Source organism: Thrips palmi, unplaced genomic scaffold (assembly GCF_012932325.1).
Source record: "Thrips palmi isolate BJ-2018 unplaced genomic scaffold, TpBJ-2018v1 HiC_scaffold_18, whole genome shotgun sequence".
NCBI classification, from domain to species: domain Eukaryota; kingdom Metazoa; phylum Arthropoda; class Insecta; order Thysanoptera; family Thripidae; genus Thrips; species Thrips palmi.
The window spans coordinates 13,609,217-13,630,257 of record NW_023144627.1 but is presented as its reverse complement, the minus strand read 5'-3'; the positions used below and the strand labels follow the sequence as shown (position 1 = coordinate 13,630,257).

Below are 21,041 nucleotides of genomic sequence, written 5' to 3'. Positions count from 1 at the left end.
TATTATTCGTTGAAAACCTAGATTTTATTTGGTTTTTCTTCAATCAAATTGCACTTTCAGAACAATGACCCAGGTGCTTAGACCTTGGGGTAGCTAGCCTCGGAGGCGATACCACAGTTGTTCTTCTTGTTGCGGGCCATCCTGATGTAACCCTTCTCACCCCAGGAGGTGCCCCAGGAGTTCTTGACGATCCAGTAGTCCTTGTTGCGGCCGTCGCTGCCGTAACCGACGGCGAGGACACCGTGGTCGAGGGAGGTGCTAGAGCACTCGGGCTCGTAGTAGATGCCGCTGCTGTACATCTGGAAGGACCAGTTGCTGGCGTCGATGGCGACGGACACGGGGCCGACCTTCTTGACGGCGTCCTGGAGGTCGCTCTCAGAGAACTGCTTGATGTCGACGAAGCTGGACAGAGTGCCGGCGTTGTTGTCCTTGGAGTAGCTGCAGGAACCGTCCACACCGGTGTAGGGGTAGGAGTCCTCGGTGTCGATACCGCCGTTGCTCTTGATGTAAGCGAAGGCGTAGTCCATCAGACCACCGTCGCAACCGTCGTTCTCGGTGGAGCAGTCGACCAGGTTCTGCTCGGAGAGGGAGACGAGCTTCTTGTTCTTCTTGAAGAGAGCACCCTCGAGGGAGCCGGTCTGGAGAGCAAAGGAGGGATGGCGTTAGAGAGCCTTGTTGGTCCGGGGCGAACCGCCGTTCAAAGCGTTCAAATTGTGTTACTCACGGTGGAGAAAGCCCAGCAGGAGCCGCACTGGCCCTGGTCCTTGATGTCGGTGACGTATCCCTTCTTCCTCCAGTCGACGCTCTTGTTCCAGGGCCAGGGGAAGGGCTCGGGGTCGGGCTCGGACACGTTGTGGAGGGCGCGGACGGGCTTGTTCACGGGGGAACGGTAGCCGTTGAGCCTCTCAACAACCTCGTGGGTGAGGAGGTCAGCGTGCTTGTTGATGGCGACGGTGAAGGTGACCTCACCGGCGTCGAAGCGAGCGTTGTGCTTGGCGACCTTGATGGCGTTCTCCTTGAAGATCTTCATGCGGTGGGTCTCCTCGACCTCGTTGGCGTAGGTCTTGCCGTGCTCGGCCTTGAACTTCTGCCAGTGGTTGGCGAGCTCATCCTCGGAGGGGATGGACCAGCAAGTGGCCACTGCCACGAAGGCAGCGAGGACGATGAGGAACTTCATGATGCTGAAACGGAGAGGGCAACACTGCGTTAGGCGGGCGGTCGGGCGCTCCAATGTACGAATGTACGCTGCGGGGTGCCGGCTGGGCAGACCAGACAGTGCAGGTACTACTCACCTATCCAGGGGAGCTGAATGCTGCTCTGGCAGTGCGTCTGGGCTCTTTTATACCTTGGTCTCGTAATCTTTCATTTGTTTCGCTGAAGTGTTCCTTGAAAAGTGATGTTTGAGTAATTTTTTCTTCGTCATCATGATGAAACGATCGTCGGTCGGACCCTAATCTAAAGGGCCATTTTTGGGGTATGACTATTCAATAGAATTTTGCGTTGTTTGGATTACTGGCAACTTTTGAGTTCGTGTTTGTGACGTAATCTATTTGGATAAAGCAAACAAATTTTGACTCTTCTAGTTTTTATTAATCGATTCTTAATAATATTAAAAAACAAACATATCATACCATCTTTGGTATGCCAGCACTGTTTCCATTAAGTGAGAAGTACCCACAGAATTATTTGGTCCCTTCACAAACACTACAAAGAATAAAAATTCGTTCATATTTTCCACACAGATAAAAATTTACAAAGTGTAGTTAAGTGAGAATTTTGTAAAAAGTATTCTATGGGTAAACTTTACTAACGCCGCCGCAAGATATTGATAGTCTCCTCGTGTTAAAAATGGTTTTCTTTTGTTGCAAAACGGGCAGGAGTGTTTTGCCGGGTCCTTCTGCAAGTCATATCAGGGCGAGCCGACGCGCGACGCCAATCTAAACACTCTCGCAGCGCCTGCGAGTAAAGTTTTCACATAAGTCGAGGGCCTCGCTTCGTCTACGTTAACAGAAGCGGGGTAAATCAAAACCAATCAAAACACTTGCAACGTGTCCAGGAAGACACCACGGTTAGGGCCGAATACTTTTGCCATACTTAATATCACCCGTTTCGTCCTTATCTATAATTGTCTGCGCATCAGTCTGTCACGCAGGGTGGCGGTGCTCGCGCCTGCTCGCGCATCGCGTGTCGGGCCAGCCGAACCACTGCTTCGTCACGCATACGCGAGTGCAACGCGTCCTCGAGCACCTGCACTTGAGCAGGCGGCCGGCGGCTCGGCCGGCGGGGATGCAGTGCGGGGCCACAGTCTGCGCCGGGCTCCTCCAGGGTGGAGTCGGCCTCGGCCTCAGCCCAGCACGGCCTGGGGCGCGGGCGGCGCGGGCGGCGGCGTCTGGGGCAGTCCTTGGCCGTCGCCGGGGCCGCCGTTGGAGGCCGCCGCGCCCTTGGAGCTGTCCCACGAGTTGTGGCGCTGGTGGCTGCGGTCCCGGTACGACTCGGCAATGTTGGTCATGCTGGAAATGGGGTGAGACATTCTCAGGGCTGCTCCTGCCGGGCCGGGGCGATTCCTTTTCAATGTTTTTCCGTCCGTCCGTCCCACCTTTTGCCGATCCTGCGCTTGTCCAGTTCCTTCTGGATGGAGTCCGGCAGCCTGTGGGGTGGCTTGGCCGAATGCCTTCCCTCCAGGATCTCCGCCTGAAATCAGCAAAGTGCCAAAATCGTCTTTTCCCATCTCAATTTTATATTACAGTAATTAAAAACGGAATTTTCTCTAACTCTTTCTGCCCTGTTTTGAAGGCCTCTTTAGTCCATTGACAAAATATCTGTTTCCTTTTCTCAATGTCACATTAAACTACCTTGAACTTGGGTCCTGCCAGGGCGGTGGTGCTGGCGGCGCTGTAGTTGCTGCCGTTGAGCGGGTGCACCCACACGTTGGTGGAGCTGGCCATGAGGTCGTGGGGCGGCATCCCCGAGGGCATGGCGGCCGCGCCGTCCGAGCCGCCCAGCGACAGGTTGAGCAGCTCGCCGGAGAAGGTGGGCCTGGCGGGGATGATGGGCGAACGGCAGCACACCCTGTGGGCAGAGGCCGACCAGTCCGGTCAATACAGTCCGCCACAAAACAACACACGCAGCACGGTTAGGTGAGGTTAGGTGCGACACTCACGAGTTGACGTCCTCCAGCTTCTTGAGCAGTCGTTCGTTCTCGCGGCACACCAGGTCCTGGTCGCGCATCAGGATGTCCCTGGTGCTGAACAAGTCCGAGTTCTCCCTGCGCAGCGCCTCGTTCTCCAGCATGTAGTGCTGCACCAGCCCCGCCAGCTCGTTGGCCTCCAGCTCGGCCAGGCGCTCCAGGTCCACGGTGGGCGGGGAGCCTAGGACATCAATGTTCTTTCTTATTTTTAAACACTGAAATGTGTCCTTTTCCAGACGGCAAATGTATTGGGTCTCCAACCAAAGCCAAAAACATATTTTCAGTGTCTTATGAGAAAGGCACCCATGTCGAGGGTGTTGCCAACCTCACCCTGCTTACTAGACATTGCCTGGTAGGCAGACTGAGGTTGGCAACCCTTTCAACACAGCGCGGGCATTTTGTTTTCAAGTTGTGGGTGTGTGTGAGGCACTGACCGCTGGGCCGGGCCACCTCGGCGCTGCCGTTGGTGCCGAAGTGTTCGCCGTTGATGCGAATGGCCGACCGCAGGTGGTCGTTCTCGCTCTGCAGCGCAGCCACCTCCCGCTTCAGGCTCAGGATCAGCGCCTCGCGGGGGTCCTGCGGCACGCCGGGCAAGCATGGTCAAACACTCTGCTTGCTCAACAAAGATGGCCAAACAGTTGAGGCCTCATAGTAATTAGTCTCGTTTCGATTGAACGAGGCAGACCTTTATTTCCGTATCGTCTGTGACCGAGGTACCCCAATTCCCACCCACGTGCGGTAGGCTAACGAGCCCTGGTAGCGCCATTCGACTAATCGATAATCACGGTCGGCCCATTTCGTTATCGAACATTCCCACCAGGCTCGGCGACTAATGTCGACTAATGCGCTAAGTACGTCGCGGCGGTCGCGGCCCAGGTGCGTCGCGTCAGTCGGCCGAATCGACCGGCGCCTGTTTACACACACCGCGTTGTTCACGAGCGATTGTTTGAGTCCGCCAGCACTTGGCTAGGGCATTCGGCGAAGCCACTGCTCTCCACGTCCACACCAGAACGTTGACCGACCGTGTGTCATGTGACTCTTGGAAAAAGTCTTTGCCAATCTGCGACCGACTACCGTCAACAAAAAACAAAAGCCTTTTCTTACCATCATGATAACGGGCTTGGTGCGGATCTTCTTGGCCCGGGCGGCGTACCGCAGCGTGTTGAGCGACTCGCTGATGTTGGACTTGGCCGGGGAGATGCACGCAATCTGCAGCCAATCAGAACGAGCATGACGAAACCGAATTTCAAGTAGTCGCCACTCATGAGTGTAGCTTCTGTGGGTTTTTGCCACTCTCTGCCCGCCGCGGCCGGTCAATGACCAACCTAGTGAGGCTTCGATACTCCGTGCGTAGGGGACTTTCAACGCCGGCCGCACGGGCGATCCCCTGCGCGCGGGGTATCGACGAGGAGATTTCTGTTGCGTGACTGTACGCACCATGAGCGTGACGCCGTTGCCGGCGAGGCTGTCGGCCAGCAGCTTGGTGAGCTTGGAGTCCCTGTACGGGATGTGCCCCTTCTCCTTCTTGCGGGGGTCGCTGAGGGAGGCTATGCAGTACCCTGAAAACGACCGAACAGTTTCCGTTAGCTTTCGCTAGCTTAGATTTCAGTACAGTCACGCAACGCGACTCACCCAACACCATGAGGCTCTTGTTGATGTTGTTGGCCTCCTCGAGCGTCTTCCCCTCGCTGTGCGTCTTCTTGGTCATCTCGCTGCCGGCGAGGTCCACGAAGTTGAGCTTCCCCTGCCGCGAGATGAACACGCCGTTCTCGGACACCTGGGAGAGGAAAGCCAGGCCTTTACTGCGCGACCGAGGGGATGGTGAGCGGTTTGCTGGCGCGGGGCCCACCTGTCTCTCGGCGGCGATGTGCACCGTGAGGATCGTGTGGCTGCGGCTGGAGTGGTCGTTCATGCCGTGACTCCCCATCGACCGGTTGCGCATCCCTGGGAGAAAATGCACCTTGTCAATACCAACATAACACCGTAAAGCCGTAAGTGGCAACACTGCTCACCCTCCTCCAGCACGGCCAGCAGGTCGTCCAGCGTCTCGCAGTCCACGGTGAAGAGGTTCTCGACGAAGAAGCCGCGGCTCTTCTTGGACCAGCGCACGGCCAGCGGCTTGCGCGCCGAGCCCGGGTTCAGCAGGTCGATCACCTTCTCGTTGTAGATCTCGAGGAAGGAGGCCTTGAGCACGAAGTGGAAGTCGCCGCGCTCGCTGAGCTGCTCGAAGAGGAACCGGAAGGAGCGGCACACCAGCCCGTGGTCCGGCGACTGGGGGTCCACCGTGCCGTCAAACTGCAACCGGGTGACGTCATGGCTATACGCTGTTATCACTGGAAATTATAGTGCAGGCCTCGTCATCAGCCCGCCTAATTTCCCAGTGACCTTGACGCGGCGCGGTTCCCGCGCGTCGTTGACGCGGTGGTGCCAACCCCGAAATAGAGCGCTCGCTCTGTCCCTCTCGCACCCCGCCCCGCCCCGTCCCGTGCAGGTGCGAGGGAGACGGAGCGACGAAAACGACTCCCGGAATCAGTCATCAGGATTGGCCGGGCCGGCATGGCGAGGATGAATCGCGCCCATTGCGTGAGCCGACAGGGAAGGGCGGTCCGGTCTTCGATCGGCGTGGGTTGGCACGCCGCGGCACGCCGGCGCACCATTTCCCGCCATTTCCACAGATAGCGGCTCATTGTGTCCGGCGACGCGGCGGACTCGAATTCGTGCCGTCTTTGCATCAGTTCAAGTTCCTCGTGTGTACCCACACCAAAAATAAAAAAATAAACAAAAATTGAACAGCAGTGTGAGCAGCTTTTGGCCAGCTAACTGGTCTCCTTTTGGTTTCGAAAAAGATGTTGTTTATGAAAACCACAACTTCGCGACACCACAGCGGACTCCTTCGAGTGGGGAGAGGACATGGGACAGACAGACAGACAGACAGGCGGACGGACAGACAGACGGACAGGCGGACGGACGTGTGTGCCCCTGAGACGCGCTGACGCCCTGACCTTTGTGGGGGCAGAAGGCTGAGCATGGCTCGGCTAGCCCGGCTGGGTCGGATCGTCAATCAATGCTTTACATAATTCCCCACGAGGACAGCGGCGCAGCGCAGCATTGATTTGCTGACGTCGCGGCTCGGCGCGACATTGGCCGTGAAATGCTCGGAGGAGAAAGGGGAATGGAGAGGGGGGAGGTGAACCGAGTTCAAAAGCAAATCAAACAGCCGCCGCCTCGCGAAACGGAACCGAAATGAAGTGAACACCCACCAGCCCCGGCGGCCCCGTGAGGGTGTGGGTCTTGCCGCTGCCCGTCTGGCCGTAGCAGAAGACGGTGCAGCTGAAGCCCTCCACGGCCATGCTGATGAGGCGCCGCACCCCGGAGTAGTTGAGCAGGTCCTCCTGGGTGGCGCCGGGCTCGAACACGGCGTTGAACGAGAAGAGGCGCGACTTGCTGGCATTGCCGGCGCCGGGGCTCGAACCGCCGGCCGGCACGGGACCGCCTTCCAGCTGCAACAGGTGCAGGAAGACAGTTCCAGTTAACCCCCACCATGTAAAGGTCAAGTCCTTTCCACCAAATTTAAAAAAAAATTGCATCATATACAAATTTATTTATTTTTTCAATAAAAAGAAAACTTGCGGATATATGTAATTTATTTTACAAAAGGAAAAAATGTCATTTTCATAGTACGCCCACCCCACGCCCCGCCAAAGTGATACTATGCGTGGAGGGGTTCCTCGACCCCACACCGCAAACGACTAGTCGGCCGATTCCCCGTTCAGCGGGGCTCGCGACCTACGCACGCCACGCCACTGGCCGACAGATCCGAGAGTCCTCTTCGTCGCTCTGTCTCTCTCGCACCCATGAGAACGCCCCATGAGTGCGAGAGAGACAGAGCGACTCTCGGAATCGGTCTGCTGGCCGACCGCAGGGCCGCCGCCTCGGAGTCTCGGGCGGTCTCGCAGTGGGGCGGACGGACGGCACATCAATCGTAGTACGAGTCGTAGTGACGCCTGAAATATTCGTGAGGCGCCACGTGGCGCGAAGGGAGGTCATTCAACGGCGGACTGGACGACTCACCAGGAGCTGCCCGTTGCCCGGGAACTGCACCACGAAGTTGTCCTTGGCCTTGCTCTCCTTCTGGCTGAGCGGCCGCACCCGCACCACCACGTTGATGTTGTCCTCGCCGCTGGGCGCGGGCGGCGCGGGCCGGGCCGCATCCTCGGGGCTGTCCGACAGCGAGCCGCCGGACCGGCTGCAAGCAAAGCAAAGTCACGCTCCAGACCTCAATCAAAAACTTTGACATTGCGTGGTTAGCCAAAAAAGGCACACCCAGAGCGGGTCCTCCCCCACCCCCTCGACATCCCCCAAGTCCCTCGACCTCGACCCACTAAACGGGCGAACGGCGGCAGAACGGCGGTAAGCGGTCAATTACAAACGCATTAGCCAAAGCGTCCCAACGCACCCTCTGCCCCTCCCTCTACGCTCCGTCAGCAGTAGTCAAAAACGGTAAAAATTCCACACTGAAAAATAATATTTAATTTTTGCTCTCATGCGTAGCACTTAGTTCAGTGGTTCTCAACCTTAGGGTCGCGACCCCAAGTGGGGTCGCGAAAAAATTTTAAGGGGTCGCGGCGAGGTAGCTGGGGTCGTGTTTTGGGCCGATTTTAAGCAGCCACTGCGTCTGATCCGAGGCGGGCATTTTGCTCCCTCAACCGGCAATTGGTCTTTGAACCTTCCTTTAGCATGCCTTTGTTACGGAGTGTGATTATCAGTCTTAGTTTGGGAGCAGTATTGTCTCAAAGTTTACCAAAACGGTCAGAAATGTCTTTGAAAAATCGTGTTTTGGGCCTATTTTAAGCAGCCACTGCGTCTGACCCGAGGCGGTATTTCGTCCTCCTTCAACGGGCAATTGGTCTTTGGACCTTCTTTTAGCATGCCTTTGTTACGGAGTGTGATTATCAGTCTTAGTTTGGGAGCAGTATTGTCTCAAAGTTGGCCGAAACGCTCAGAAATGTCTTTGAAAAATCGTTGTGACTGTTTTGGTCAACTTTGAGACAATACTGCTCCCAAACTAAGACTGATAATCGCATTCCGTAACAGAGGCATGCTAAAGGAAGATCCAAAGAACAATTGCCCGTTGAGGGAGCAAAATGCCCGCCTCGGATCAGACGCAGTGGCTGCTTAAAATCGACCCAAAACATGATTTTTTAAGACATTTCTGAGCGTTTTGGCCAACTTTGAGACAATACTGCTCCCAAACTAAGACTGATAATCGCACTCCGTAACAGAGGCATGCTAAAGGAAGGTCCAAAGACCAATTGCCCGTTGAGGGAGCAAAATGCCCGCCTCGGATCAGACGCAGTGGCATGCTAAAGGAGGGGTCCCGTGGGGTCGCGAAACTTTTCCTGGGGGTCGCGGAAATTTTTGGCTACAAATTTGGGGTCGCGAGCCGAGAAAGGTTGAGAACCGCTGACTTAGTTCAAGAGGTGAAAAAAATCGACTCACGTAGGAAGCTTACTCATCGTTTTTCCGTAAATAGACGTGGCGCCGACGAACAGAAATTATTTCCTCGTCACTATCTCTCTCCAGATTCGGCTCACTATGCGCCTGCGTGCACTCCGTTCCCATAGGGGACGTGTCGGTGTGAATGAGACGCAAGGCCGAGGGCTCAACCCATTTGTCTGGATGACGGGCAACGCCAAGGCAACGCCGAGGTATCGAGGCACCGCCTTGCGGAAGGGCAGGAAAGGGCGGGAAGGCAAAAGGCGGGAAGGAAAAGGCGGGAAGGAAAGGGCGGGAAGGAAAGGGCGGGAAGGGCAGCGCACAGCTGCACACAAAGGCGCCGTCTTCGCACCGCGCCATACCGCGTCGCTCTTCGGCTCCATTTTCGCGAGTCTATGGCCGCACTGCCGCACTCGACATCGTTATTGGCAAACCTGGATATAGCTGCCTCTCCGACGGCACTCAGAAAAAAAGAAAGCATACCAAGCGTACTCGATTTTAACTGTATCTTTTAAAAACATATCTTTGAATTTTTTGATTGGTGGGTTTAGGAAGGAATAAAAATAAAAAGTGTCTGGAAGCCCCTGTGAAGTCGAGGGTAGGCAATGCGGTGACTCCCATGCGCCGAGTTGCCTATCTCGCAGGCGAGCAGCACGCTGCCGCTGCCAGGCGTCCCAAGGTAAATCCTGGAATCGGTTCCCAGGAAATTTTCCTAGAACCCGAAGGAATGTGGACGAATTCCCAAGAGCTGTTTTGCCGTCCCTGTACAGCACGTAACAGAGTTACAAGGGAAATACACATTGTCTTGGAACAAGATAACACATGTTCCAAGCGCCTTCGACCTACCAGATGGAATACTTCGAAGGGGTGAAGTACCCTTATCTTGAAACAAGATAGTCAAATCACCCACGTATCTGTCTGTCTGGCTGCTGACGTGCACGGGGTGTGAAGTTTCGTTTCAAGAGGTCGTGGTCCACTTAGAGCAGCGGTTCTCAACCTTTCTCGGCTCGCGACCCCAAATTTGTAGCCAAAAATTTCCGCGACCCCCAGGAAAAGTTTCGCGACCCCACGGGACCCCTCCTTTAGCATGCCACTGCGTCTGATCCGAGGCGGGCATTTTGCTCCCTCAACGGGCAATTGGTCTTTGGACTTTCCTTTAGCATGCCTCTGTTACGGAGTGCGATTATCAGTCTTAGTTTGGGGGCAGTATTGTCTCAAAGTTGGCCAAAACGCTCAGAAATGTCTTTGAAAAATCATGTTTTGGGTCGATTTTAAGCAGCCACTGCGTCTGATCCGAGCCGAGCATTTTGCTCCCTCAACGGGCAATTGTTCTTTGGATCTTCCTTTAGCATGCCTCTGTTACGGAATGCGATTATCAGTCTTAGTTTGGGAGCAGTATCGTCTCAAAGTTGACCAAAACAGTCACAACGGTTTTTCAAAGACATTTCTGAGCGTTTCGGCCAACTTTGAGACAATACTGCTCCCAAACTAAGACTGATAATCACACTCCGTAACAAAGCCATGCAAAAGGAAGGTCCAAAGACCAATTGCCCGTTGAGGGAGCAAAATGCCCGCCTCAGATCAGACGCAGTGGCTGCTTAAAATCGGCCCAAAACACGACCCCAGCTACCTCACCGCGACCCCTTAAAATTTTTTCGCGACCCCACTTGGGGTCGCGAGGTTGAGGTTGAGAACCACTGGTCTAGAGTTTTGGCCACCATTTTCGCGAGGGTTAATGCCGACACGGTCGCTCCGTCGTTCCGGCCGAACCGCGCCACTTCTGGTCTTCCGGCACCCACTTCCGGCGGGCGACACGCGTCGAACCGACCGAGTCTTTTGTCACTTTTGACAACGTTTTTTTAGGGGCGGGGGAGCGCGAGACCGCCTTCACTAAGGCAAAACAGCACAGCCTGTCCCCTGCAGAGTGCTTCCAGGAAAACCGAAATTAGTTTCAACTAGGTCACAGTGGTATTTTGATTCCGCTTATCATCGCACGGCAAACATTTCGAAGCCTCGACTGCGCAACCCCTGGATGACCGGTGACGTCACAATGTCACCGCTTGCGTCACCGCTGCACCCTGACGGTGTGTGACACGCCGGGCGACGCAGCTGTCGCGGCCCTGCTGGCGCCACGGTGCCCCGGTGCCATGCACGGGTCGATACGTACTCCTTGTGGACAGTGCGCGCCTTTCGGACTCCTGCACGCCGAGCACGCCCTTGTGGTCTACCTAATTGTGCCCTTGAGCACTGGCCAACGACGGGCTTTGCGGCGACACTGCGAAAAAAAAACGCTCGTCCCGAAACACCTTTGCTATAAAATCAATAGTGGGTTACGCCCATTTCCACAAAAAAAAGCATTTATTTTCGTGACTTGTTGCGGTCTGATCACGTGGCGATGGCGGCGCCAGCACACGTGGGTGCATGGTTCATTTAAAGTCCGGTCTTCGGTCTAAATTAGGCCGTTGACCCGCCCTCCAAGTCGGCGCCGTGACGCCGCCGTGACGCCGACGCCCCAGACGGACTGTGGGCAGTCCGACGCCCTGACGGCTCTGACGTATGCATATACCAGAATAGGGCAGGGACTCGGGGGGCGTGAGTGGAGTCGTCGGCACACGCCCACACACGCGCGCACACACACACTCACACACACTCACACAGACACGGGCCTCGACGTCCAGCACGCCCCCCGCCACGCCCCCCTCAAGGTCTAAGTCAGCTCGGGGTGCAAGGCTGCAGTCAAACCGTTTGGTTCATAAATTCTTGACGCGGCCGTGGCCGTGTCCTGGCCGCGCCGTGGCGGGGGCCCGGGGGCCCGGGGGTAAGTGGAGGGGGCAGGGGGGAGGCGGCAGTGAGTCCAGGCGCGTCCGTCCAGTGCCACGGCAGGCAGGGGCACCCCGGAGGCAAAGCACGGCGAGTCACGGGCCGGGGAAAAGAAAGAGGGTGGGGGAAGTCTCACTCGAAGTCCCACGCGAGCTCAAGGTAAGGACGCGAAAGGGAACACTCCCGCAGTGGAAACGATCACTCACCACAAGCACACGCACTTTTTTTATAAGTTAATGAAAAATGTTCGACCGCACGCACTCGTCATCGGCATCAGTCAGGGAACAAGAAGAGAGGGAAAGAAAATGGTTATTTTTTTAAAAAAATCTCATTCAACGAACGTTAATGAAAGCAGATGATACTCGTTTGGTTTTCTTCTACGGTGTAGTATGGGTTCATTCCAAAGATAGTATTTAAAAGCTGAGTCCTTTGTGCGCTGTAGCGGGGAGGGATTGTGAATGTTGCGCCCAGGCCGTCGCGCGCGAGGAGGGGTGCCATTGTCGAATTCCGCGCAGGCTGCGCCGCAGGCACAGACGCACCAGCCCGCCCCGGCAGCCAGCCCCTATTATATTGTTAGGATACGCACTTGGTTTTTGGACTCTCGAGTAAAAGCTAGCTGACACCTTTATGTGTCTTTTAGTTGTAGTTTTAGGTATGTTTCTGAGTAAAGGTATCATCTGCTAAAAAAGTTTTCTGGCTGCGTACCGAGGCAGCCGAACAATAACAGAATGTTCCAAAGCGCGCGCAAAGCTGTCTGTCCGGCAGGCCGAATCGGCTTCCAATCACTTAGCCGTGCCCGAAGGCACCGAAGGCCTGCCGAACCGAAGGCCGAGGCCCACCCAGCTGTCGGCGTGGCGGTCGGGCCCTGGCTGCAAACAAGACCATTACGAACCGACGGGGGAAACACAAATACTCGGCAAGCCTTGCACCGAGGAGTGGGAAAAAAAGCTCTTTCTACACTAGTTTCTATAGTGCAAAAAAATGTAAGTTTTTATAAAGAAAAAAATTATATTAAAAAATAATTTTTTTTTTGTAAAGAAGATAACATGATCATTTTTTTGAAGTGTCGTCCGTGTGACGTCGCGATCTCCCATGAGCCTTGCCGCGCAAACAGAAGCCGCGGTGACATCGCGTTGCCACATCGACTTTGCACATCGATCCCATCGCACCGCCGTCACCACGTTCGCTCGGCCGTCACGTCGTCACGTTTGCTCGTCACATTGCTCGTCACGTTTTTCGCCGCTCGTCACGTTTCGCCGTTTTTGACGACGCGGTGCGGTCCGTCACGCCATGTAGCGTCATCCTGACATTGACACGCAGCGACGTCACCTCAATCAATGCTTCGACCCTCTTCTTACCCTCTCTTCTACTACTACACACACACAGACACGCAGTCACACACACACACACAGACACACACGAAGCCGCCCCCAAACGACCCCCCGCGCAGCGATCATCCTCGTCGCCCCCCCTTTCCCCTTCATACACATAAGCTCCCCTTTTGTCGTTTCGTTTTTTTATTATCCTCGCTACAAAGACCGGCAGCGAAATAAACCACACGATGGTATCGGTGATAGTCGAACCGGTGTCCATTGCGGCAGACTGTGTCGCGCGTGCCCCCGCCGAGCGATAGGAGAGGGTTCATGAAGGCGCGAAGGCCCCCCCCCCCATCCCCCCATCCCACTTTTTCGCTGCCCCCTATTTGAGCGGCCCCCCTGTCCTTCGCTTTTGTGTTTGACTTTGCTGATTAATTCCTCGCTATTACGGTGACGAGCCACACTGCCGAAAAAAAAGACGAAGAATGTTGCCGCCGGCCACCGATGAAGCAGTAGTCTTTTTTTCAGTTTTTAATTATGTTTTTGGTTTGCGGAGTGTTTGGTAGTACACCGCAACAGCGTACGCCGTCCTACCTAGAGTCCTGGAACTGTTCTAGAACTACAGCAGTCGGTCCGTGCAAACCACAGCAATGCCTCTGCAAACCAGAAAGGCCCAAAAAAAAAAAATTAAAAAAAATGCAGAATCTCAGCGAGTGGGCCACTGGCGCCATTGGCAGGCAACGAACTGCTGCCACCCTTCCGGCCATCACGGCGCGTCTAGTGTTGCAATGGCGCCAACAACAGGAGAGAGAGAGAGAGGGAGAGAGACGTGGGGGGGGGGGGGGGCACGGTGGCCAAAGCAGCCCGCGCAAGGTGCGAGCCCTAATGGCACGGCCCGCGCCCACCGCGGTGCTCAGCCTATTGGCCCGGCCCGCTATCGCCTCAATTTATCAGCGACGCGTGTGTGGCGGGGACAGCGGGATCGTTCCGTCGCTCTGTCTCTCTCGCACTCACGGGCCGTCCCGTCAGGGTGCGAGAGAGACAGCTCGGAATCCGCGGCCGCAGCGGCGGCGGGCCGAAACGACCGCGAACGCACCACTGGCCGGGATTCGCGGCGCTTGACAGCGAAGGGGCGACCACCTCGGGCAAGGCCGACAAGGCCGCCGCCGCCATCAGTCTGGTTGGGTTAGGTTGGCTTTGGCGCCAAAGGGGTTCGAATGGCGCAGCGTGACCTAGGGTGACCGAGCACCCCGTCGACTCGCTGGCCGGGCAAGGCCACCGCCACCATCTACCACCATCGAGTGGCGAAGCTCTGCGCAATTTCTCATCCACTTCCAGGAGCAACACGCGCAACAGCAACAACACAACAATAACAGCAGCAACAACAACAAACAACAACAACAACAACACCAACAACAACCAGGCGGACGACATGCAGACAGACTGCTGAATACTGAGTAGCCAGAAAACCGATCGGCCAGAAAGACCGGCCCATGACTACTACACTACGACTGCGTGACGGAGTGAGACTTAGCGGGGAATCCCCTGTGCAAGCTCACTTCTACTCCCCGGGCGGCCGCAGGAAGGGTTCAAGGTCAATAATTTGCATAGTACTCAACGGGACCATTCCTTATTTCCCCGGACTGGCCTCGCCTCGCCCACGCTGCTGCCCACACTGCGAAGCACCGCACCGAAATTCGCGGCTGGGGGGAAATTCCGTTGCGTTGCAGCCGCCATTTCCATTCGACGGCTCTATTCCGAGGAAGTCTGTCTCTGTCGCGCACCTGCGGGGCGGCCCGTGAGTGCGACAGAGACGGAGCGATCCTCGTGAATCGGGCCCACAAATGGCAGTGTGTAGGTCGGCAGAGTGAATGGGCGAAAGGCGCCTGTCTGACCTCGGAGCACGCCGAGCACGCCGAGCACGCCCCCCGAGTCGAGTCGTGGCGGGAGAGGCGGGGAAGGAGAGAGAGAAACAGGAAGCGCGCCTGCCGTGCGCGCGGTAGGCAATCCGAACGCACGCCTGTTGTCGGGTTGCCTACCCGCCGAAGAGCGGGCGCTCGGGCTGGCGCGGTCGCTGGAGCCGGACCGCGGGCATTTCCTGGTGGCGTTATTTTCTGACTGCCTCTTTGCTTCCAGTCCACCACATTCTCACTGGCGTGACAGCCGCGGCCAGAAACCGACACCACGTGGGAGCAATTTTTAAACCCAAGCGAATCTGTCTGCATGTCTTTGCCAACGCAGCATGGCCCGCTTCTCATAAACAAGAGGCATTCATTGTATTGCTTTCAGGGAAAGGGCCGGTACTCACTCGCTGCCGCTGGTGGCGACCCTGGCCCTCTGCGCGGCGGGCGGGGGGTTCCCGAGTCCGCCCTTGGCCAGGCCGTTGGCCAGGCCGTTGCCGACCACGCCGAGGCCCTCGATGCCGTCGAGGTCGTCCTTGCCGTTGACGCTGCTGTTGCTGCTGCCGCCGCCGCGGCCGGGCGAGGGCGACTTCTTGGCCTTGTTGCTCTTCCCGCGCGTGGGGCTCTGGCTACCGCGCGCCGCCGGCATGCCGCCGGCCTCGGACACGCGATACCCTTGCCGTCAGCCTCGGGGCACCTGGGGGCACCTCAGGGCGCCTCAGGGCCGAGGCCGTCGCCGCACGGCGCGCAGCATCATCTCAGCGCTGTAGCCACGGCGGCCACGGCGGGGGTCGGCGTCGTCCTGGGGTCGGCGGTCAAGGCTGGCATGGTGGTGGTCGCGGCGGTCGCGCGGTATGGATTGGCGGCTGCCTGCGGGGTCCCCGTCGCGGTCCCCGTCGCGGCCCTCGCGGCGCGGCGCACTCGCTGACCGGACATCGACTGATGGCTCGCTGGAGTGCCGCGGCGAGGCGAGGCGAGGCAAGGCAAGGCGGCCCGGCCACAACATTAGCTGGCCACGCGGCGGGGCGCGGCGGGGCGGCTATCGGGGAGGGTAGGACTCCAGCGGGGCGCCTCGCGCCAAGCGCCACGCGCCGCCACGCGATCGAAGCGCGCTCTGCAGGTGGGCAGGTGCAGTGGCAGTGCCAAACTGTGAAACTGCACGCGCCGCCCGAAGGGCCTGGAAGGTCCCGCGTCCCGCACAGCGGTGCGACGCTCTGTCTCTCTCGCACCCGCAAGCAACGTCGCACGAGTGCGAGAGAGACAGAGCGACGGCAGCGATGTGCAGAAATCAGATGGGCTTTTCTGTGTTTACAAGGATCCATGAATTGTATGGCGGGCCGGGGATACGGCTGTCGCGCTGTAACCACCATGTGGCGATCATCTGAGGTCTAGCCCATCATATTCGTGTTTGAGTGCCGGCGATTCCGAGCATTCTTAGTGCTTTAGTGCTTTACTGGCGGCTGCTCGCGTGCGCGGAGCACGGACGCCAATTCGCCCCCTCTTTCCCTATTTTTATTTTCCCCTTTTTCCCGTCTCACAGTGTCCCACTGCCCTCCCCCTGCTCCACTCCCTTCGGGGGAAGGGGAGGCAAGTTCATTGGCCTCGCATCGCCACCCCCACAGCACCCTTGCCATTCCCCACCTGTTCTTTCTTTGACGCTGTCAACGCGTGTCCAGTTTTGTTTTCAAGTTTAAAAGTAGGTTGTGGAATAAAGCAAGAAGGCTTGGAAAAAAAAAATCAAAGGAACGTCAAATATATAGACCTTTATTTTTAAGTACATACAATAGCTTTCATTTCTCAAAATAATCATCACATAACAGACCTATTATCTAACACATCTAACACATTATCTCTTTCCTAGAGTACTAAAAGGGGAGGAAGGCACCTACCTAAAAGCATGCACTCAAACTATTCAAATCGAGATAAACCTCATTAATTAAGTCTGGTAATTGGTGAAGTTTTTAAAATATCAGCACAGTGCTAGTCATGTATCATATTCAAAGTAAAACCACGTAAGAAGCAAACTTAAAGCAAATTATGGGTCTTAAAGCACTCACAAGAGGCACTCCATTCATTAGAGATAATAAAATGAGGAGGTACAGTCATTTGTGCGTTTCTGGGAACATACCGGTAAAGCTACAGAGAGAGCAAGGGCTTAAAGAGTAATGAGCAGAGCACTGTAACAAAATAAGTGATAATACTGATCATAACAAAATTGTAAGCTCTCGAGGTATTTTGTAACAACAATACCTAACAGTTAAAACAACAACTTTGAGCATACAGCCAACAAATACATATCTTTTAGAGGACTAATAAAGAAAAAATTAAAGTGTAATACAAATAGAGAAATTAAACTAAAATAGGAAGCAACAGAACACAAGAAAAAGCTTTCAAATGCACACAGATTTAGGCTAGATCTAAATCACTGGATCACGAAAATTACATTGGTTTCACATTATAATAGTAATTCTGTTGATAATAGAAGTGTTCAAAGAGTAATCACATGAACTTTGGTTTGTGTATTACTCACAAAATAGTTTCAATTTTTTCTCTGTGAAACAAAGAGAAAAATCTAGAATATTAACTATAACAATTGTTTATGTTGAGCATCATCCATTGCAAACATGTGGTGAATGAAGATGTACACTTTTGTAAAAGGATATCTTCTTTAACCAATTTAATAAATACAAAATTGTTTATCTAGTATACACATAACACAAGTTAAAATCTGTACTCACAAGTCTTAAAGTTTCAACTCGAGTCTCCTCTCCAGTTCACAGGTAATGTGTGCTGATTTCTACCGTTGCAATTCAGTATACTAACATGAGCATACTTTGACCAAAGAAGGTAACAAACTAACAAGCACTTGATAAAATCTTATTGTCACTCATCAAGATATTGGCCTTACTACACTGGGTTCTATTTTGCTCTATCTAGTAGTGCTAAATGAAAAGAAAGGATACTATCGACACCAAAAGTAAACCTCTTCATTTTTACTTAACGAACACAGGTGAGGGATACACAAATTCTTTCAAACATACTTTAAAAACAGTATTGCTAACTAGAGTTTTAATTCAATGACCCGCATAGCACCATACTGGTACAATAGTGGTAACAATTGTTATAAAAGTTCAATGTAAGTACATTTCACACCTAAATGGTGAAAGATTTGTCACTCAAACTTGGTAACATGTGTTAGTCACCAAAGCATTATGAAGATGATAAAAACAATGAAGCACACATAATGGAAGTCATTACAGAGGCACTGTCAAGACATTACATAATTTTGTAGCTAAGCATGAAACTTGAAAGATTGTTACAATGCACTAAACCAGAACACTGTGTAACTCAAACAATGAGCTCAAGAGAACAAAAATACAGTAACATCAAAAGACAATGCTACTGGTATAAAGACATCAACATTATTAATAGATAACAGGTGGATACTATTAAAGACAATTTTTTCACCCACAGTGGAAAAAGAAAAGCAAGTGCCACAATTAAAACAATAAAAGAACCATGTTTCAGCAGTCTTACTTTTCGAAACATTAAAAAGAAAAAACACCAGCAAAACATCCCTCATTTCCACCAGTTACTATATCCCCAGGATCACATTCGAATCACATTTTCTTCTCTCTGAACTAGTACATTCAGTCCTAAAGATTTTATCCCGCTAAGTACGTGCTCTAACATGAGCTCATGGAACCTGAAATTATTTACAATAGTACTAAGGCATAGCGAGACAACCCTTGAATTCATAAAAGGAGGCAAGAGACATTGTGTGCAACTTTCTTTGGGACTCTTTGCCATGAAAAAGTGGAAACAATTATCTCTCAAGTCATTTTAGATAAGGGTTTGGTTTTGAATACAAATTTTCAACAATTTCTGAAGAAGTGCAATCATAACGACGCAAATTAAAAATGGGGTAAAGATCCTATAGCAAAACATTAAAAGAATCCACACAAGATTTGTTAGGTAAGATTATTATACACATTATGAATACGGTACTCTTCTGAGCTCCCTCAACAAAAATAATATTCAGCAAAATAATTATGGCTTTGGTTTTCAAACAATTTGGAATGAAATGAGCTTTAAAAGCCCTTAAAGCTACCAGTATCAACACTTCAGATCACATTTTCTTTGGAAACACAAAGACTTTCATCAATTCCATACATAAGCCGAGCCTCAACATTAAATGCTTTCTGGAGTGTTGATTAGAAACAATAATGGAAACTGAAATCACATCACTAATTGGCTCTGTACACACCATAAGGTTGTTCCGAGTCCTAGGACATACCTTATTAAAATAAATTTCAATATTGATGTAAATACAGGAATGACTCTTGCAAGGTACACAAAATCTAACTTTACAGCCACTTCATTTGTTCACTTCTATCACAGCCATAAATAATAACTCAAAGGAGAAAAACAGGCATCAATCCTACGGTTCAAGATCAATAAAGAGACTGAAGTGTACCGAAGTGTACCATCTTTCAAAGCGGGTCGTGATGGATCAGTAATCAGTTGTGAGGGAGAGAAGCCTTTCATAAAAAAGCAGATCCAAATTGAAAATAGCAGTGAGTGTTATCCTTTAGAAAATGAATTGGTCCCACCCTTCTATTTTTCAAGGACATAGAGTAAGATGGCTTCTGCTTTGCAACAATTAAATTGCACCATTTCCCATCAAACAGAGGTTTCTGGATTTGTCCAATCTTCATCTACTTTACTGTTGTCTGCTTTATTATTATCAAGAGCATCTTGTCTTGACAGATGACTTGGAGATGAACGATGTGGGGTCATGTCCATATCGTTGAAAGAATCTCCGCCACCATATCCGCTCCAGGACTTGCCTTCTCCACTCCCAACGCCGCCTTGATTATCCACCATTTGAGTTAGTGAAATGGCTGACCCTGACTTGCTCTTAATCCCTTCCCCAGCTAATCCTAAAACTATAATTGGAGAAATAGGAGTGCTTGGAGAGACCTCACTACTTCCAGATGCACTGCCTGTATCTCCAAATGCACCATTAGCAAAATCATTCTTGCCACTATGGCTCCTCACAGGAGAATTAAGTTCAGAAACGAGAGGTGTATTTTCATCATCGCTATCAAAGGTATCTCTTTTTGATTCAATGGACAGCACAACATCCTGTCCAGGTCTTGGGACAGAACGCAAGATCTTTTCTTTAAGCCTATTTAACTTCTCTAAGCTAGAAGAAGGAGAGACTGAACGAGCCAACATTTCCTCACGGCTCTTTTTACGGGAACGTCGAGATGACATATTTACATTATTCCTACCAATAGATGGTTTCCGCTCGATGCGTTCATCGGCAGAGAGAGATCTCACAGCTGCTAGGGGAGGTGCTGCAGAAGGTGGGGTGAGATGCTCATCTACAATCAGAGAGGAGGGCCTTCTCTGGGATGCAAGTTGCGGAGAATTTGAATTAGATGCTCTTAAAACCAGAGACCCTTGAGAACTTGTTCTTTGATTGACCAACCCACTGTGATTATTAACACTTAAAGGTTGGATTGGCGGCTTATTCATTAAATCTGCTGCGGATGAGTTCTTCCTAAGTGTTGTCCCGAGAGGCGCCTCACAGAAGCTTGTAATACTTAAAGTGTCCAGGTTTGCTTCGTGGCTGGATCCCATGGCCACTGCCTGCCAGTGATATGGATGTAGTGGTGAGGACTGAAGCATCACTACCTCGGTCTCCTCTCTATCCATCAAGCTACTGCATTGGCTTACGCTTCGTACACGATGTCCCAGGCGGGCAAAATCTAAAAAGAGAACCAGAAACAAGGAATTTAGACATACCATAGTAATTAAGGAAAATGAGAAGCAAATTTTTAAATGAAATTCAAAGTTTTTTGTTCAGTACAGAACATATTGATTTAATTTTTTTTAAACACTCCTTTTTCTAAAATTGTCTTATTATGGGCACAACACTAGGATCGTCAAGGTTTGTCAAACCATAATTTCATAAACAAGATTTGGCAGAAAAACCTAGGGAAAATCAACTTTGAAAAATGAACAAAAGAAATAACATTAACAGTCAAACAATGTGGCAAAAAAATAATAAAAAATGAGTAGAGTGCTGTTGAAAGCAAGAGAAAGCGACAAGTGCCCCATCACACACTAATGAAAAAGACTCAGTGTAAAAAAAGCATGGTGCAGTGCAAGCATGGAAAAAGTTCTCCTCCAAGTGCGCATTTCAAGAATGGGTATGGAACAAGCATCCTTCCAGAGAAACCGGTGGTTTGTGGATTTCTGTTGCAGTAACCACCTATTGAATTTTTTCTGAGATTGAACTTAAAATGGTTT

At 52.4% G+C, this 21,041-nt stretch overlaps 3 protein-coding genes across 16 annotated transcripts in view; all 3 read right to left on the bottom strand.

The window, feature by feature from the left end:
* Nucleotides 1-20: 20 nt before the first annotated feature.
* LOC117645409 (cathepsin L1-like) lies at nt 21-1,451 on the bottom strand. The gene is made up of 3 exons (XM_034385599.1): nt 1,293-1,451; nt 725-1,181; nt 21-638 (listed from the first exon to the last, which is right to left on the bottom strand). The coding sequence occupies exons 2-3, from the start codon at nt 1,175-1,177 to the stop codon at nt 78-80; spliced, it is 1,014 nt and encodes a 337-aa protein (XP_034241490.1). The 5' UTR covers nt 1,178-1,181; nt 1,293-1,451; the 3' UTR covers nt 21-77.
* LOC117644726 (kinesin-like protein KIF12) lies at nt 1,293-15,369 on the bottom strand. Its single transcript, XM_034384340.1, has 14 exons — nt 15,128-15,369; nt 7,259-7,433; nt 6,448-6,687; nt 5,200-5,482; nt 5,037-5,131; nt 4,820-4,964; nt 4,625-4,746; nt 4,292-4,396; nt 3,622-3,763; nt 3,161-3,368; nt 2,853-3,069; nt 2,597-2,691; nt 2,373-2,510; nt 1,293-1,455 (listed from the first exon to the last, which is right to left on the bottom strand). Exons 1-14 carry the CDS (start codon nt 15,367-15,369, stop codon nt 1,293-1,295), a joined length of 2,370 nt encoding a protein of 789 aa, XP_034240231.1.
* Nucleotides 15,370-16,464: 1,095 nt separating this feature from the next.
* The window catches only part of LOC117645359 (kinase D-interacting substrate of 220 kDa B), a 42,346-nt gene continuing 37,769 nt past the window's right edge, over nt 16,465-21,041 (bottom strand). For 12 of the 14 annotated variants that reach the window (XM_034385491.1, XM_034385492.1, XM_034385490.1 and 9 more), the window contains one exon: nt 16,465-20,497. In XM_034385491.1, the coding sequence (XP_034241382.1) occupies nt 19,404-20,497 (1,094 nt within the window). In that variant the 3' untranslated portion in view covers nt 16,465-19,403. The remainder of the gene's footprint in view (nt 20,498-21,041) is intronic. The other 2 variants (XR_004587725.1, XM_034385496.1) reach the window with 2 other exon arrangements.

Coding starts and splice junctions, on each gene's coding strand:
- LOC117645409 (XM_034385599.1), bottom strand. CDS start 1,177: ATGAAGTTCCTCATCGTCCTCGCTGCCTTCGTGGCAGTGGCCACTTGC. Junction 639..724: donor CCTGCTGGGCTTTCTCCACC/GTGAGTAACACA, acceptor TTTGCTCTCCAG/ACCGGCTCCCTCGAGGGTGC.
- LOC117644726 (XM_034384340.1), bottom strand. CDS start 15,369: ATGCCGGCGGCGCGCGGTAGCCAGAGCCCCACGCGCGGGAAGAGCAAC. Junction 6,688..7,258: donor CGGGCAACGGGCAGCTCCTG/GTGAGTCGTCCA, acceptor CACCTGTTGCAG/CTGGAAGGCGGTCCCGTGCC. Junction 4,747..4,819: donor CAAGAGCCTCATGGTGTTGG/GTGAGTCGCGTT, acceptor GGTCGTTTTCAG/GGTACTGCATAGCCTCCCTC.